Genomic DNA, 13,751 nt, shown 5'->3' on the forward strand with positions numbered 1-13,751 from the left:
CAGCTCGGGTCTGGGCTGCAGCTCGGGTCTGGGCTGCAGCTCGGGTCTGGGCTGCAGCTCGGGTCTGGGCTGCAGCTCGGGTCTGGGCTGCAACTCGGGTCTGGGCTGCAACTCGGGTCTGGGCAGGAGCTGGGGTCTGGGCTGCAACTCGGGTCTGGGCAGGAGCTGGGGTCTGGGCTGCAACTCGGGTCTGGGCAGGAGCTGGGGTCTGGGCTGCAACTCGGGTCTGGGCAGGAGCTGGAGTCTGGGCTGCAACTCGGGTCTGGGCAGGAGCTGGGGTCTGGGCAGGAGCTGGGGTCTGGGCTGCAACTCGGGTCTGGGCAGGAGCTGGGGTCTGGGCTGCAACAACTCGGGTCTGGGCTGCAACAACTCGGGTCTGGGCTGCAACAACTCGGGTCTGGGCTGGAGAAGAGTCAGATTCTCTCCCAATCTCAGCAAGTTTTTCAAGCAGTTTGTGAAAAATTGCCTCGTTTTGCTCAACTATTGCCTTGGTCATTCTCTCCATTGTCTCATTGTGTGTCTTATTCTGTTCAGCCATCTTCTCAGTTTGTTCGGCCACTTTCTTAGTCAGGTTTTCTATTGCTGCAACACTGATGGGACGAGAGAGACTATCTTCATACTGCCGCACCCTATCAGCCACCTCATTTACAGTTGGTGTATCAGTATCAGATGCTCCCCAGACCATCCTTGACAAAGTGTGGGAATACACTGATGGTGCACTCTGCACAAACCTTTTAAACAAAGGTCGTTGACACGGCATTTCATCAGGATTTATAGTCACTTGCCAATCGCCATAAATCACTTCTCGAACAGCCAGTTCTCTCAGGTATTTAATACCTTTCTCCATGCTGGTCCATTGCCTTGGACGGCATTGGATATCATCCTTAAAGTGATATCTGCTCTTTACAGCTGATAACAGTCGCCTCCAGAGACTGAGAACCTCTGCCTTATTCCCAATGGCTTTATCAATACCTCCCTCGTTGGCCAGATTTCCCAGCTGGTTGGCTTCTCTGCCATCTAAGTCTATGGAATTAGCTCCACTGTCCCAGCATCGGAGCAATGCAGGTACCATAGCAATCCAACTGACCACATTATACATCTGGAGGCACATCCACACGAATACAGCACGCTTGAGCCACCGCATCCACACACAAAAACAAATAAACCTTTCCATATATTCGGCCAGTTTAACACCACTGCGTCAATGAACTTCATACAAAGCTCTCTAAAAACACCATATATGATATTCTGTAGGTACGACATGATGTAAGCTGTCGGTTCTCCCTGAGCAAGCTGGAATTCAAACTATTCAGGCAATCTTATCAGACCACAGTTGTCGTGCCCCACGTTGGGTGCCAATAAATCTGTTGCGGTTTCGGCCTAATTTACCAAAACCAGACCGACAGATGGCCCTTCCCCACCCCAAAAGAGGAGAGAGGAGGAGAAAGAGATAACGAGATTCAGAAGTTTAGAATGAACTAAACTACTTAAATGAAGAATTAATATTAAAATAAAAATAAAGAAGAAAATAATGAAATAGATACAATATATACAAAACCCTATCAAGCTCCCAGGATGACAGTCACGTCACCGACAGGCACTGGGGAAGTCCCAGACTGGACTCCGCGACGGATGGGAACTGGATTCCAGCTCTGGAGTCAGGAACACACGGATCAGGATCAAAGGCAGGTGGACAGACAGAGTCCTCTCTGGACGTCGGCCATTGCAGGAAGGGGCTTGACCCTTTGATCCCTCAGCCTTTATCCTGAGCATGGGGCAGATGGGATGGAATACCCCAGTTGGTCAGGTTTGGGTCACCTCTCCTGTCCACTCCTCCCCACCGATGTGACCCCTCTACGTTTTTTCCGTTTCCGACCCTCTAAGGGGGCAAATAACGAAATGGGATGACCTTGGTTGTTATAGCAATAAGGATAAGCAAGGGCCTCCCTGCACACCATCCCTTGGCCTGGAGCACAAACATTGGGCTTACCATTCTGAGAACGAGCAGTTTTCTCCACAATATGCCGTTAATTTCAGAGAGTTAGAGGAGGCCTAGCTAGGATGGAAAGTCACAGAACAGAAAATTGGTTCAGTTTTACTTCAAACTGGGACAGTGGGTGATGCTCAAGGGGTGTGGGGAAGGGAGAGGGGCTTTGTCTCTTCCCCAAAGGCCTCTTTTTGGTGAGTCCCACTAAGGCATGGCCCACCCTTGACTCTTGTCCTGCTCTCTGCTTCCCTTTCCCCGCTTCGGCTTGCCCTTGGCAGGAGAGGACAGAAGCTGCAAAGCAGAAGATTGTGACGACATTTAGGCAGTTGCACGAGATCCTGGAGAAGCAGGAGTCCTCTCTTTTGGCCCAGCTGGAGCAGCTGGACACAGAGATAATGAACGCGCATGAAGAAACCCTGCAGAGGCTTTTGGAGGAGACGACTGAAGAACTGAGGCCTGAACAATAGGCCTCCAACTAAAATTGACCCCTAGATGAACCTCACAACCCAACGATATCTCTAATATGCATAGCATTAATCGGATATGATATTTAATCAGATATGCAATGTGTTACTCATCTATTTTAGTATCAATAAATATAGTTGTTGAGAGATATGTGGTCAAAGCCAAACTAGATAGAAAAACTCCCTTGGGTTCCTCCTTAACCTCTGGATTTGGATGCTGGTAAAGTGTTAGGGCAACTGGAGATGGATCTTCCTTAATCACTGGAGTGAACCTTATGCAGTAATGATTAGGTGCATTACCCTGCTTATTCTCTTTGCTGCTTAACGCTAGCGTACATAAACCTTATTGTTTTAACTGAAAGCATTACCTTCCTTTTGTATTACCTTGAAATAAATAGTAAAATAAGTCAACTCTTCCTTTTGGTGTCTGTGTCCTTTCTGTTGACCCCATCAATCGGCAAAACAAGTGGCCACGGTCACCACGCTGGAGGGACAGGGTGCCATCCCGAGGGACCCGGACAGGCAGGAGAGGTGAGACTGTGCCAACTCCATGAAGTTCAACCAGGCCGAGAGCAAGGTCCTGCCCCTGGGTCAGGGCAATTCCAAGCCCAAGCAGGGACATCTTTGGGGCTATTTATGTTCTCTAATGATGAAGGAGCTCATCCCAAACCTCATGTTACCTCAATAGCACCTTCTCCGCTTCTTTTCCTGGCCTGGAGCAACTCCCCTCCTCTTCCCTCATCCCAGCAGGAGCAAAGCTTGGCTTTGCCAGGCTCTCCCCAGGGGCAACGGGCAGCCCAGGTGAAGCAGCAACGGGCATCTGTCCTGGGTTCAGCTGGGATGGGGTTGGCTTTGGGGGCTGTCAAGGCCTGGTCTGCTCCTCACACTGTCCCACCAGCAAGTGGCCTGGGGGGCCACCAACAGTTGGGACAAAACCTCTTCCTCTTCCCATTCTCTCCCCCATCCCAGCTGGGGGCAGTGAGCAAGGGGCTGTGTGGTCCCGGCTGGGGTTAAACCAACTCAGTATCCCAGGGGCACGTCATGTCACTCCTCTGCCTGCCATGGTGTCCCCCAAAAAGGGGCTGTGGCCCCTCCATCCAGCCCAGCCACGGCCATCCACCTAAGGGGCATTTGCTGGTGCCAGCGTGGAGCAGGCACCTACCTTTTGTCCTGAGCAGCAAACTGGGGGAAAATGGGAGGTGACAAAGGCCTTTGGTCACCATGTCTGGGCAATGTCCCAAGAGCTGGACACCAGTTGATGAGGGACTGGAACCACAATCCAGCTGATAACCTTCTTTACCTGAGCCGTTTCTGGTGCTATGAAGGGTTTAAGTACTAAGAACAAGTTTTCTCTATTATGGCCTTGCAGAGGCAGCACAGGAGCGAGCGTGTCCTTTGGAACCCTTGGATTGGGTTGGAAAGAAAAAGCCAGGATGGAAAATGACCCCCGGGGGTGAGGAGGGGAGGGGACAGGGCTGCCTCCAGTAGGGCCCTGCCCCAGCAAGAGAGAAGCACCAGGGGTAGTTCATCATGTTTTAACACAAAAAAAAAAAAAAAAACCCCACAAAGAAACAAACACCACAAAAACAAAACCAGACAGAAAACAGTTCCAGGGTGACTCAGACTCTGACTCTCACAGGAGCCACACACGGGCCACTTCAGCCCCTGGTTCTGTGGCCCCTCGGCCCTGCACCGAGCTTTCTGTGCCCAGCTCCTCTGGGAGCAGCTGCTCCAGCTCCATCACCACAGAACAAAAGCAGGTTTTTATGTGTCCTGCTTTGGGATGGATTGACCAGTGACAAGACGACAGACATTCTCCCCAATCTCTCCCTCCAAGGAGAGAAGGGGGAGAGAGAAAGAGATCTACAAGTTGAGAACAAACTAAACTACTTGAATAAAATAAAATAGAAATAATGAAATAGATACAAAGTTGGACCAAGCTCCCAGGATGATGTCACCTGCAGGCACTGGGGAAGTTCCAGACTGGACTCTGCCGTGGATGGGAACTGGATTCCAGATCTGGAGTCAGGAACGCACAGATCCGGTCAAAGGCAGACAAACAGACAGGGTGTCGTGGTTTGGCCTCAGACGGCAAAGGACCCCGTGGCAGCCGCTCGCTCAGATCAGGCCCCCCCCGCCAGCGCAGCCGGGAGGGGAGAATCGGAAGAAAAAGGCAAAAACTCGTGGGTTGAGACAAAGGCAATTTAACAGAACAGCAAGGGGAGCAAGAAACAACAACAGTAATAACACCGACAGAGGAATATACAACCAGGAGTACAGATACCACCGCTTGCCGACCGCACAGGGGACGCCCCCCCCCGACAGGTCCGCTCCCCTGGGGGATGAATTCCTCTTCCCCCCCCCCCCCCCCCGACTTCCTGCCCCTCCCCTTCCCCGGCTAGCTCCTGTTACCCCCTGGGCATGGCTCCCATGGGATGGAATACCTGTGTCCCTGCTAGGTCCTGGGGAGAATTAACCCTATCCCTGCCAGACCCAGGACACAGGGTCCTCCTCGGACTTCGGCCATTGGAGAAAGAGGCCTGACCCTTTGATCCCTCAGCTTTTATACCGAGCGTGGGGCAGATGGGATGGAACACCCCCTTGGTCACTCTTGGGGCCCCATCTTGTCCGCTCCTCCCCACAGCAGCGACCCCTCTACGCTCTGCTGCTTCCCACGCTCTCTGGGGAGACACCCCTGCAGTGCTGCCTCCAGCTCCGGGGCCACCAACATCAGAAGGACACGGACCCATTGGAGAGGGGCCAGAGGAGGCCACAGAGATGCTGTGAGGGCTGGAGCCCCTCTGCTGTGAGGCCAGGCTGAGAGAGTTGGGGGTTGTCATGGTTAACCCCAACCAGGACCATGCAGAAAGAGGAAAACATGGAATTCATTCACTACTTCTCATGGGTAGGCCATCTCCAGGATGGTTCAACCATCTCCAGGAAAGCAGGGGTTCCATCAGCGCCACAGTGACTTGGGAAGACAAAAGCAGCAATTCCGAATGTCCCCTCTCTTCTTCTCCAGGCTTCATATGCCAAGCATGACGTAACACGGTACAGAGTGTCCCCTTGGTCAGTTGGGGTCAGCTGTCCCCCCAGCCTGCTCGCTGGCAGGGCGGTGTGAGGAGCAGAAGAGGCCTTGACTCGCCGTGAGCCCTGCTCAGCAGTAACCAAAACAGCCCTGTGTTACCAACACCGTTTCCAGCACAAATCCAAACCAGCCCCGACCCAGCCCCGGAAGAAAATTAGCTCTGCCCCAGCCCAAACCAGCACAGGTTGCTCTGCCTGGAGAAGAGAAGGCTCCGGGGAGACCTTAGAGCCCCTCGCAGGCCCTAAAGGGGCTACAGGAGAGATGGGGAGGGACTTTTAACAAGGGCACGGATCAAGAGGACAAGGGGTAATGGCTTTAAACTGGAAGAGGGGAGATCTAGATTGAAAACAAGGGAGAAATTCTCCGTGATGAGGCTGGTGAGACACTGGCCCAGGTTGCCCAGAGAAGCTGCGGCTGCCCCATCCCTGAAGGTGGTCAAGGCCAGGTTGGAAGGGGCTTTGAGCAGCCTGGCCTGGTGGGAGGTGTCCCTGCCCTTCCAACCCAAACCATTCCGTGACTCTAGGAAGCCACCCCTCCCCACTACCAACCCTTGCCCCCTAAACCCCACACAGTCCCCAGCCCGGGGGAAAGACCTTTCTCCAGCACCTCTGTCAAGTGGTTCCCATCAGCTCTTGGGGCTTGCTGCAGAGATAAGGCCATGGCTGGGAGCAGCGGGCACTCATGAAATCGTGGTCATTCAGGAACAGACAAGGTTCTTTGCCCACCACTGGGATCCTGCAACAAGCAGCACAGACACCACTGGTATCATGGGGGTCACGGTTGTCCCCTCAAGAGCAGGAGGAGACAAGGGCTGCCTGCAAGGGACAGCCCCAGCAGATACCTCCCACCAGGACCCTGCCTGTCCCACTGCAGGATGGTCTCCCCACAGCCCCAGCTCCCAACGGGACTCACGTCTGGTTGAAGCTGCTGCCGTCCACCCACTCCAGGCGCTCGCCCTGTCTCCGCAGCCCAATCCAGTAATCGATGTTGCCCTTCAGGCGTAAGAGAAACTCCTGGGCAGGAAAGAGAGAAGCCAACAGTCAGGAGATGCTGCCAGCCCCACACCAGTCCCTGTCCCAGCCTCACACTGGTCCCACCAGCCTTGCAGGAAGCCCTGGCCCCACACGGCTACCACTGGCCCTGTGTTGGCAGCAGCTCCCACCCCACACCTGCTCCAACAAGCTCCAGGAGCTCACCATCCAGGCCAGCGCTCTTGGTCCTGCTCTGACACAGACCTGCTCCCACCCCAGGCTCTCCACCCAACACAGAAATCCACCCAAACCCTCACGCATCCGCAACAGCCCCTCACTCACCATTTCCCACTCCCTCCTGAGCACGGCCAGCGAGGCCCCACGCGAGGAGCACTGCTCCTGGCTCCACTCCCAGCTCCCCTGGTCCCTCGAGAGGTAGTAGCAGACATTGCGGTACCCGACCCAGCCATCAGGACACGCCAGCACTGGAGCCGCAGGCACAGCTGGATCCCCTCCATGTCTTCCTGCTGGAGAGGGAAGGGCAGAGGATTGGGCTCCACAGGGACCAGGGGACACAGCTGCGTGGGGCAGGGAAGGAGGCAGCTGCTCCTCCCTTACCTGAGAGTACAGCAACAGCCACGGCCAGAGCCAGGACCAGAGCCACCAGCACCAGGAACCACACTGGATGGAGCCTTTGCCACTTGCCTGGAGGGGGAATGAGCCACTCGGGGTGAGGACGGTGCTGTCTCCGTCCCATCCCTGCGATGCCCAGTACCAGCTGCCCAGGGAACACAGAAGGAACCCCCAGACCCTTTTACACCCCCACACACACTCAGCTGCAGCTTCTCAGTCCCCTCCCCGGGCACAGGAACTGCCATGGGGCCATTCCCAGCTGGCAGCAAGGGACAGTCACACAGAGCAGGGATAAGGCTGTCACCCCCCACACACGGGGGGACAGCCCGCAGCAGGAGAGCTGCCAGACAAATGGGGGGGCTGCTATAGGCCGCCCCCCCCCCAGTGAGAACCGAGCAGAATACGACGCCTTTCCCAGACAGCTGGAAGAAGCCTCACACTTGCCAGCCCCAGTCCTCTTGAGGTGACACTGCTATGGGGACACTGTCCCCTCCCCACAGGGGGGACCCTGCACTCACCCAGGACTCTTCTGTGAATCCTTCTGCCTGTAGCCCCAGGCACCTCTGGGTGGGGGGAAGCTCCTCCCTCAGGGGGACTCAGGGGCTCCTCCACGTTCCCATCCCTGGAGCAGAAACCGTTCCTCTCCCCCATGGCGCCCTGGAAAGGGAAATCCCTTAGCTCACAACAAGCAGGACCTTGTGCCCAAGGGATCACAACTGCTGCCAAAGCCTGTCACCCCACAGGGACGCCGAGGCACGGCAGAGAGCGAGCCGCCGAGGCACGGCAGAGAGCGAGCCGCCGAGGCACGGCAGAGAGCGAGCCGCCGAGGCACGGCAGAGAGCGAGCCGCCGAGGCACGGCAGAGAGCGAGCCGCCGAGGCACGGCAGAGAGCGAGCCGCCGAGGCACGGCAGAGAGCGAGCCGCCGAGGCACGGCAGAGAGCGAGCCGCCGAGGCACGGCAGAGAGCGAGCCGCCGAGGCACGGCAGAGAGCGAGCCGCCGAGGCACGGCAGAGAGCGAGCCGCCGAGGCACGGCAGAGAGCGAGCCGCCGAGGCACGGCAGAGAGCGAGCCGCCGAGGCACGGCAGAGAGCGAGCCGCCGAGGCACGGCAGAGAGCGAGCCGCCGAGGCACGGCAGAGAGCGAGCCGCCGAGGCACGGCAGAGAGCGAGCCGCCGAGGCACGGCAGAGAGCGAGCCGCCGAGGCACGGCAGAGAGCGAGCCGCCGAGGCACGGCAGAGAGCGAGCCGCCGAGGCACGGCAGAGAGCGAGCCGCCGAGGCACGGCAGAGAGCGAGCCGCCGAGGCACGGCAGAGAGCGAGCCGCCGAGGCACGGCAGAGAGCGAGCCGCCGAGGCACGGCAGAGAGCGAGCCGCCGAGGCACGGCAGAGAGCGAGCCGCCGAGGCACGGCAGAGAGCGAGCCGCCGAGGCACGGCAGAGAGCGAGCCGCCGAGGCACGGCAGAGAGCGAGCCGCCGAGGCACGGCAGAGAGCGAGCCGCCGAGGCACGGCAGAGAGCGAGCCGCCGAGGCACGGCAGAGAGCGAGCCGCCGAGGCACGGCAGAGAGCGAGCCGCCGAGGCACGGCAGAGAGCGAGCCGCCGAGGCACGGCAGAGAGCGAGCCGCCGAGGCACGGCAGAGAGCGAGCCGCCGAGGCACGGCAGAGAGCGAGCCGCCGAGGCACGGCAGAGAGCGAGCCGCCGAGGCACGGCAGAGAGCGAGCCGCCGAGGCACGGCAGAGAGCGAGCCGCCGAGGCACGGCAGAGAGCGAGCCGCCGAGGCACGGCAGAGAGCGAGCCGCCGAGGCACGGCAGAGAGCGAGCCGCCGAGGCACGGCAGAGAGCGAGCCGCCGAGGCACGGCAGAGAGCGAGCCGCCGAGGCACGGCAGAGAGCGAGCCGCCGAGGCACGGCAGAGAGCGAGCCGCCGAGGCACGGCAGAGAGCGAGCCGCCGAGGCACGGCAGAGAGCGAGCCGCCGAGGCACGGCAGAGAGCGAGCCGCCGAGGCACGGCAGAGAGCGAGCCGCCGAGGCACGGCAGAGAGCGAGCCGCCGAGGCACGGCAGAGAGCGAGCCGCCGAGGCACGGCAGAGAGCGAGCCGCCGAGGCACGGCAGAGAGCGAGCCGCCGAGGCACGGCAGAGAGCGAGCCGCCGAGGCACGGCAGAGAGCGAGCCGCCGAGGCACGGCAGAGAGCGAGCCGCCGAGGCACGGCAGAGAGCGAGCCGCCGAGGCACGGCAGAGAGCGAGCCGCCGAGGCACGGCAGAGAGCGAGCCGCCGAGGCACGGCAGAGAGCGAGCCGCCGAGGCACGGCAGAGAGCGAGCCGCCGAGGCACGGCAGAGAGCGAGCCGCCGAGGCACGGCAGAGAGCGAGCCGCCGAGGCACGGCAGAGAGCGAGCCGCCGAGGCACGGCAGAGAGCGAGCCGCCGAGGCACGGCAGAGAGCGAGCCGCCGAGGCACGGCAGAGAGCGAGCCGCCGAGGCACGGCAGAGAGCGAGCCGCCGAGGCACGGCAGAGAGCGAGCCGCCGAGGCACGGCAGAGAGCGAGCCGCCGAGGCACGGCAGAGAGCGAGCCGCCGAGGCACGGCAGAGAGCGAGCCGCCGAGGCACGGCAGAGAGCGAGCCGCCGAGGCACGGCAGAGAGCGAGCCGCCGAGGCACGGCAGAGAGCGAGCCGCCGAGGCACGGCAGAGAGCGAGCCGCCGAGGCACGGCAGAGAGCGAGCCGCCGAGGCACGGCAGAGAGCGAGCCGCCGAGGCACGGCAGAGAGCGAGCCGCCGAGGCACGGCAGAGAGCGAGCCGCCGAGGCACGGCAGAGAGCGAGCCGCCGAGGCACGGCAGAGAGCGAGCCGCCGAGGCACGGCAGAGAGCGAGCCGCCGAGGCACGGCAGAGAGCGAGCCGCCGAGGCACGGCAGAGAGCGAGCCGCCGAGGCACGGCAGAGAGCGAGCCGCCGAGGCACGGCAGAGAGCGAGCCGCCGAGGCACGGCAGAGAGCGAGCCGCCGAGGCACGGCAGAGAGCGAGCCGCCGAGGCACGGCAGAGAAACACCTTTTTCCATTTCACTCCAGTCCAACTCCTCTAGCCCAGCCCCGCACCCCGGGCTCCACCAGCCAAGGCAGAAACCCCAGCTCCCAGCAGCTGCTGGAGCACCGGCTCTCCATCCCGGCAGGGAAATGCCAAAGCCCGGCCCGGGAGAGCGGGCAGAGAGGCTCAGTCTGCACAAGGGCACCGGGCTGCTCCCTCCAGGGCTCCGCCAAGGGCTGGGCAAAGCAGCTCCCCCAGCCCGCCCCCCCCCTCCGCCACGGGAAACAAACAACTCCGGTGGTTTATGAATGAGAAGCCGGCTCCCTGCCGGCAAATACAGAACCGGCTCCTCCGCGCAACGTCCCCCTCTCCTCCCGAGTCGGAGGACGGGAGCCCCAGCGCCGGCAGAGAGACCGGGACTGTGCAGGGGGGTCCCGGAGCTGATCCCCCCCCGCCCGGGAAAGCCCCGGCGGGACCAGTCCCACCCAGGAACCCAGCACAGCCCGAGGGAGCCCCAGGGCCAGAGGCAGAGCTCCGGGCAGTAGCGGGGCCCTACGGGGGCTGGGGCCCCCCCGCAGCCGGACAGAGGCCCCTCCGGACCCCGCAGAGCCCAAAACCCACCGAGGGCACAGCGGGCAGGGGGAGGGGGCCGCTGCCTCCCCGGCCCCGGAGGAAGAGAGGGAGGCGGGCAATGGCGGGGGGGCACGGGGAGCGCTAGTTCGACGGGATCCCTTCCCCACAGCCCCGCACCCAGGGGCCGGGCCCCAGCAGCGCCCGCGGACAGACCTTACCTGCCCCACGGATGGACCGAACATCCCCCCACACACACAACCGCTTCCCCCGGCGCTGTGAAGGGGCTGCGGGAGGAGCCGGTATTTATACCCCTGGCATAGCCCCGCCCACCGAAGCGGTGGCCCAGTCAGGAGGAGGACTGGCGGGGGAGGCAGCCAATCGGAGGTGCCTGACTTTAAGAGACTCTCCCCCTCCCCCCCGCTTCAATCCCCCCCCTTTCCACTTTGTGGGACCCCCCCCGGGGCAGCGCGTCCGGGCACGGGCTATGGGGAGCCCCCGAGAAGGGGAAAAGAGGTTTCCTTGCCGGGTTCAGCGGTCACTGGTCACTGTCAGGGCGGGAGTTGGCCATTAGTGACGTGCTTTGGCGGCTGGAAGCCCCAAAGTGCTAAAACGGGCTGAGATTGGGACCGGGGCTGAGGAAGAAGTGTTTTTCCGCTGGGGGTGGGGAGACCCCGGCCCAGGTTGCCCGGAGAGGGGGGAGATGGCCCGTCCCTGGAAACATCCCCGGCCAGGTTGGACGGGGCTCTGGGCGACCTGCTCTGCTTGGAGATGTCCCTGCCCGGGGCAGGGGGCTGGACTCCAGGGTCTTGATGAACAACTGAACTCCTGGATGAACAAAGAGCTCTTGATGGGACTTAAGGAAAAAAGGAAGGTTTACCACCTTTGGAAGAGGGGACAGGCAACTCAGGAGGAGTACAGAGATTGTGTTAGGTCATACAGAGAAAAAATCAAGAAGGCAAAAGCCCAGCTGGAACTCAACCTGGCAATTAATATAAGGGACAACAAAAAAAGTTTCTATAAATACATCAACAAAAAGAGAGTGACAGAGAATGTCCATCCCTTCCTGGATGTGGGGGGAAACCTTACAACCAAGGACGAGGAGAAGGCTGAGATACTTAATGCCTTCTTTACCTCTGTCTTTAATAGTCAGACCAGCTACCCCCAGGGTGTTCAGCTTCTTGGGCTGGAAGATAAGGATGGAGAGCAGAACAACCTCCCCATAATCCAGGAGGAAGTAGTTAAGGATTTGCTTATGCACCTGGACACGCATAAGTCTATGGGGCCGGATGGCATTCACCCAAAGGTTCTCAGGGAGCTGGCAGGAGAGCTCACCAAGCCTCTCTCCATTATCTATCAACAATCCTGGTCAACAGGAGAGGTGCCAGATGACTGGAGGGTGGCCAGTGTGACGCCCATCTACAAGAAGGGCCGGAAGGAGGATCCCGGAAATTACAGGCCTGTCAGCCTGACCTCGGTACCGGGAAAGATCATGGAGAGGATCATCCTGAGTGAGCTCTCAAGGCAAGTGCAGGGCAGCCAAAGGATCAGGGTCAGCCAGCATGGGTTTATGAAAGGGAGGTCCTGCCTGACCAACTTGATCTCCTTCTATGACCATGTGACCCACTTTCTCGATGAGGGGAAGGCTGTGGATGTTGTCTACCTGGACTTTGGTAAGGCCTTCAACACCGTCCCTCATGGCGTTCTCCTGGAGAAACTGGAGAATCATGGCATAGACAAGTGTACCCTCCGCTGGATAAAAAACTGGCTGGATGGCCGTGCCCAGCGAGTTGTGATTAATGGAGCAAAATCTGGTTGGCGGCCGGTCATCAGTGGTGTCCCTCAGGGCTCAGTTTTGGGGCCAGTCTTGTTCAATATCTTCATTGATGATCTAGACAAGGGGATTGAATGCACCCTCAGTAAGTTTGCGGATGACACCAAGCTAGGTGGGAGTGTTGATCTGCTTGAGGGTCGGAAGGCTCTACAGAGGGATCTGGACAGGTTGGATCAAAGGGCCAAGGCCAATGGGATGAGGTTTAATAAGGCCAAGTGCCGGGTCCTGCATTTTGGTCACAACAACCCCAAGCAACGCTACAGGCTTGGGGCTGAGTGGCTGGAAAGCTGCCCGGCAGAAAAGGACCTGGGGGTGTTGGTGGACAGCCGGCTGAACATGAGCCAGCAGTGTGCCCAGGTGGCCAAGAAGGCCAACGGCATCCTGGCTTGTATCAGGAACAGCGTGGCCAGCAGGAGCAGGGAAGTCATCGTGCCTCTGTACTGGGCACTGGTGAGGCCTCACCTCGAGGGCTGTGTTCAGTTTTGGGCCCCTCACTACAAGAAAGACATTGAAGTGCTGGAGCGTGTCCAGAGGAGAGCCACCAAGCTGGTGAGGGGTCTGGAGAACAAGTCCTATGAGGAGAGGCTGAGGGAACTGGGCATGTTTAGTTTGGAGAAGAGGAGGCTGAGGGGAGACATCATTGCCCTCTACAGCTACCTGAAAGGAGGGTGTAGAGAGGTGGGGGTTGGCCTCTTCTCCCAAGGGAATAACAACAGGACCAGAGGAAATGGTATGAAGCTGCGGCAAGGGAGGTTTAGATTAGATATTAGGAAGAATTACTTTACTGAGAGAGTGGTCAGGCACTGGAACAGCCTGCCCAGGGAGGTGGTGGAGTCACCATCCCTGGAGATATTTAAGAAACGTGTAGACATGGCTCTTCAGGGCATGCTCTAGTGCCCGGGATTGTTGGTTTGTGGTGGGGTGTTGTGTGTGAGATTATGGGTGTGGGGTTTAGTTGATGGGTGCTTTTTTTTTTTTTTTTTTTTTCTGGTGTGGGTTTTTTGTTGTTGTTGTTGTTGGGTTTGGTTTTTTTTGTTTTGTTTTTGTGTGGGTTTGTGTGTGTGTTTTTTTTTCTTTTCTTTTTTTTTTTTTAATGTGGTTGGACTCGATGATCTCAAAGGTCCCTTCCAACCACTAAGATTCTGTGATTCTGTGATTCTGTGAAAGTGGAAAGGGGGGGGAT

At 59.2% G+C, this 13,751-nt stretch overlaps 1 protein-coding gene across 1 annotated transcript; it reads right to left on the reverse strand.

The window, feature by feature from the left end:
* Positions 1–6,150: 6,150 nt before the first annotated feature.
* On the reverse strand, positions 6,151–7,794 carry LOC141476194 (C-type lectin domain family 2 member B-like). The gene is made up of 5 exons (XM_074164805.1): positions 7,662–7,794; positions 7,129–7,215; positions 6,853–7,037; positions 6,452–6,552; positions 6,151–6,274 (listed from the first exon to the last, which is right to left on the reverse strand). Exons 1-5 carry the CDS (start codon positions 7,792–7,794, stop codon positions 6,151–6,153), a joined length of 630 nt encoding a protein of 209 aa, XP_074020906.1.
* Between the last annotated feature and the right edge of the window lie 5,957 nt (positions 7,795–13,751).

Source organism: Numenius arquata, chromosome 28 (assembly GCF_964106895.1).
Source record: "Numenius arquata chromosome 28, bNumArq3.hap1.1, whole genome shotgun sequence".
Classification (NCBI taxonomy): Eukaryota; Metazoa; Chordata; class Aves; order Charadriiformes; family Scolopacidae; genus Numenius; species Numenius arquata.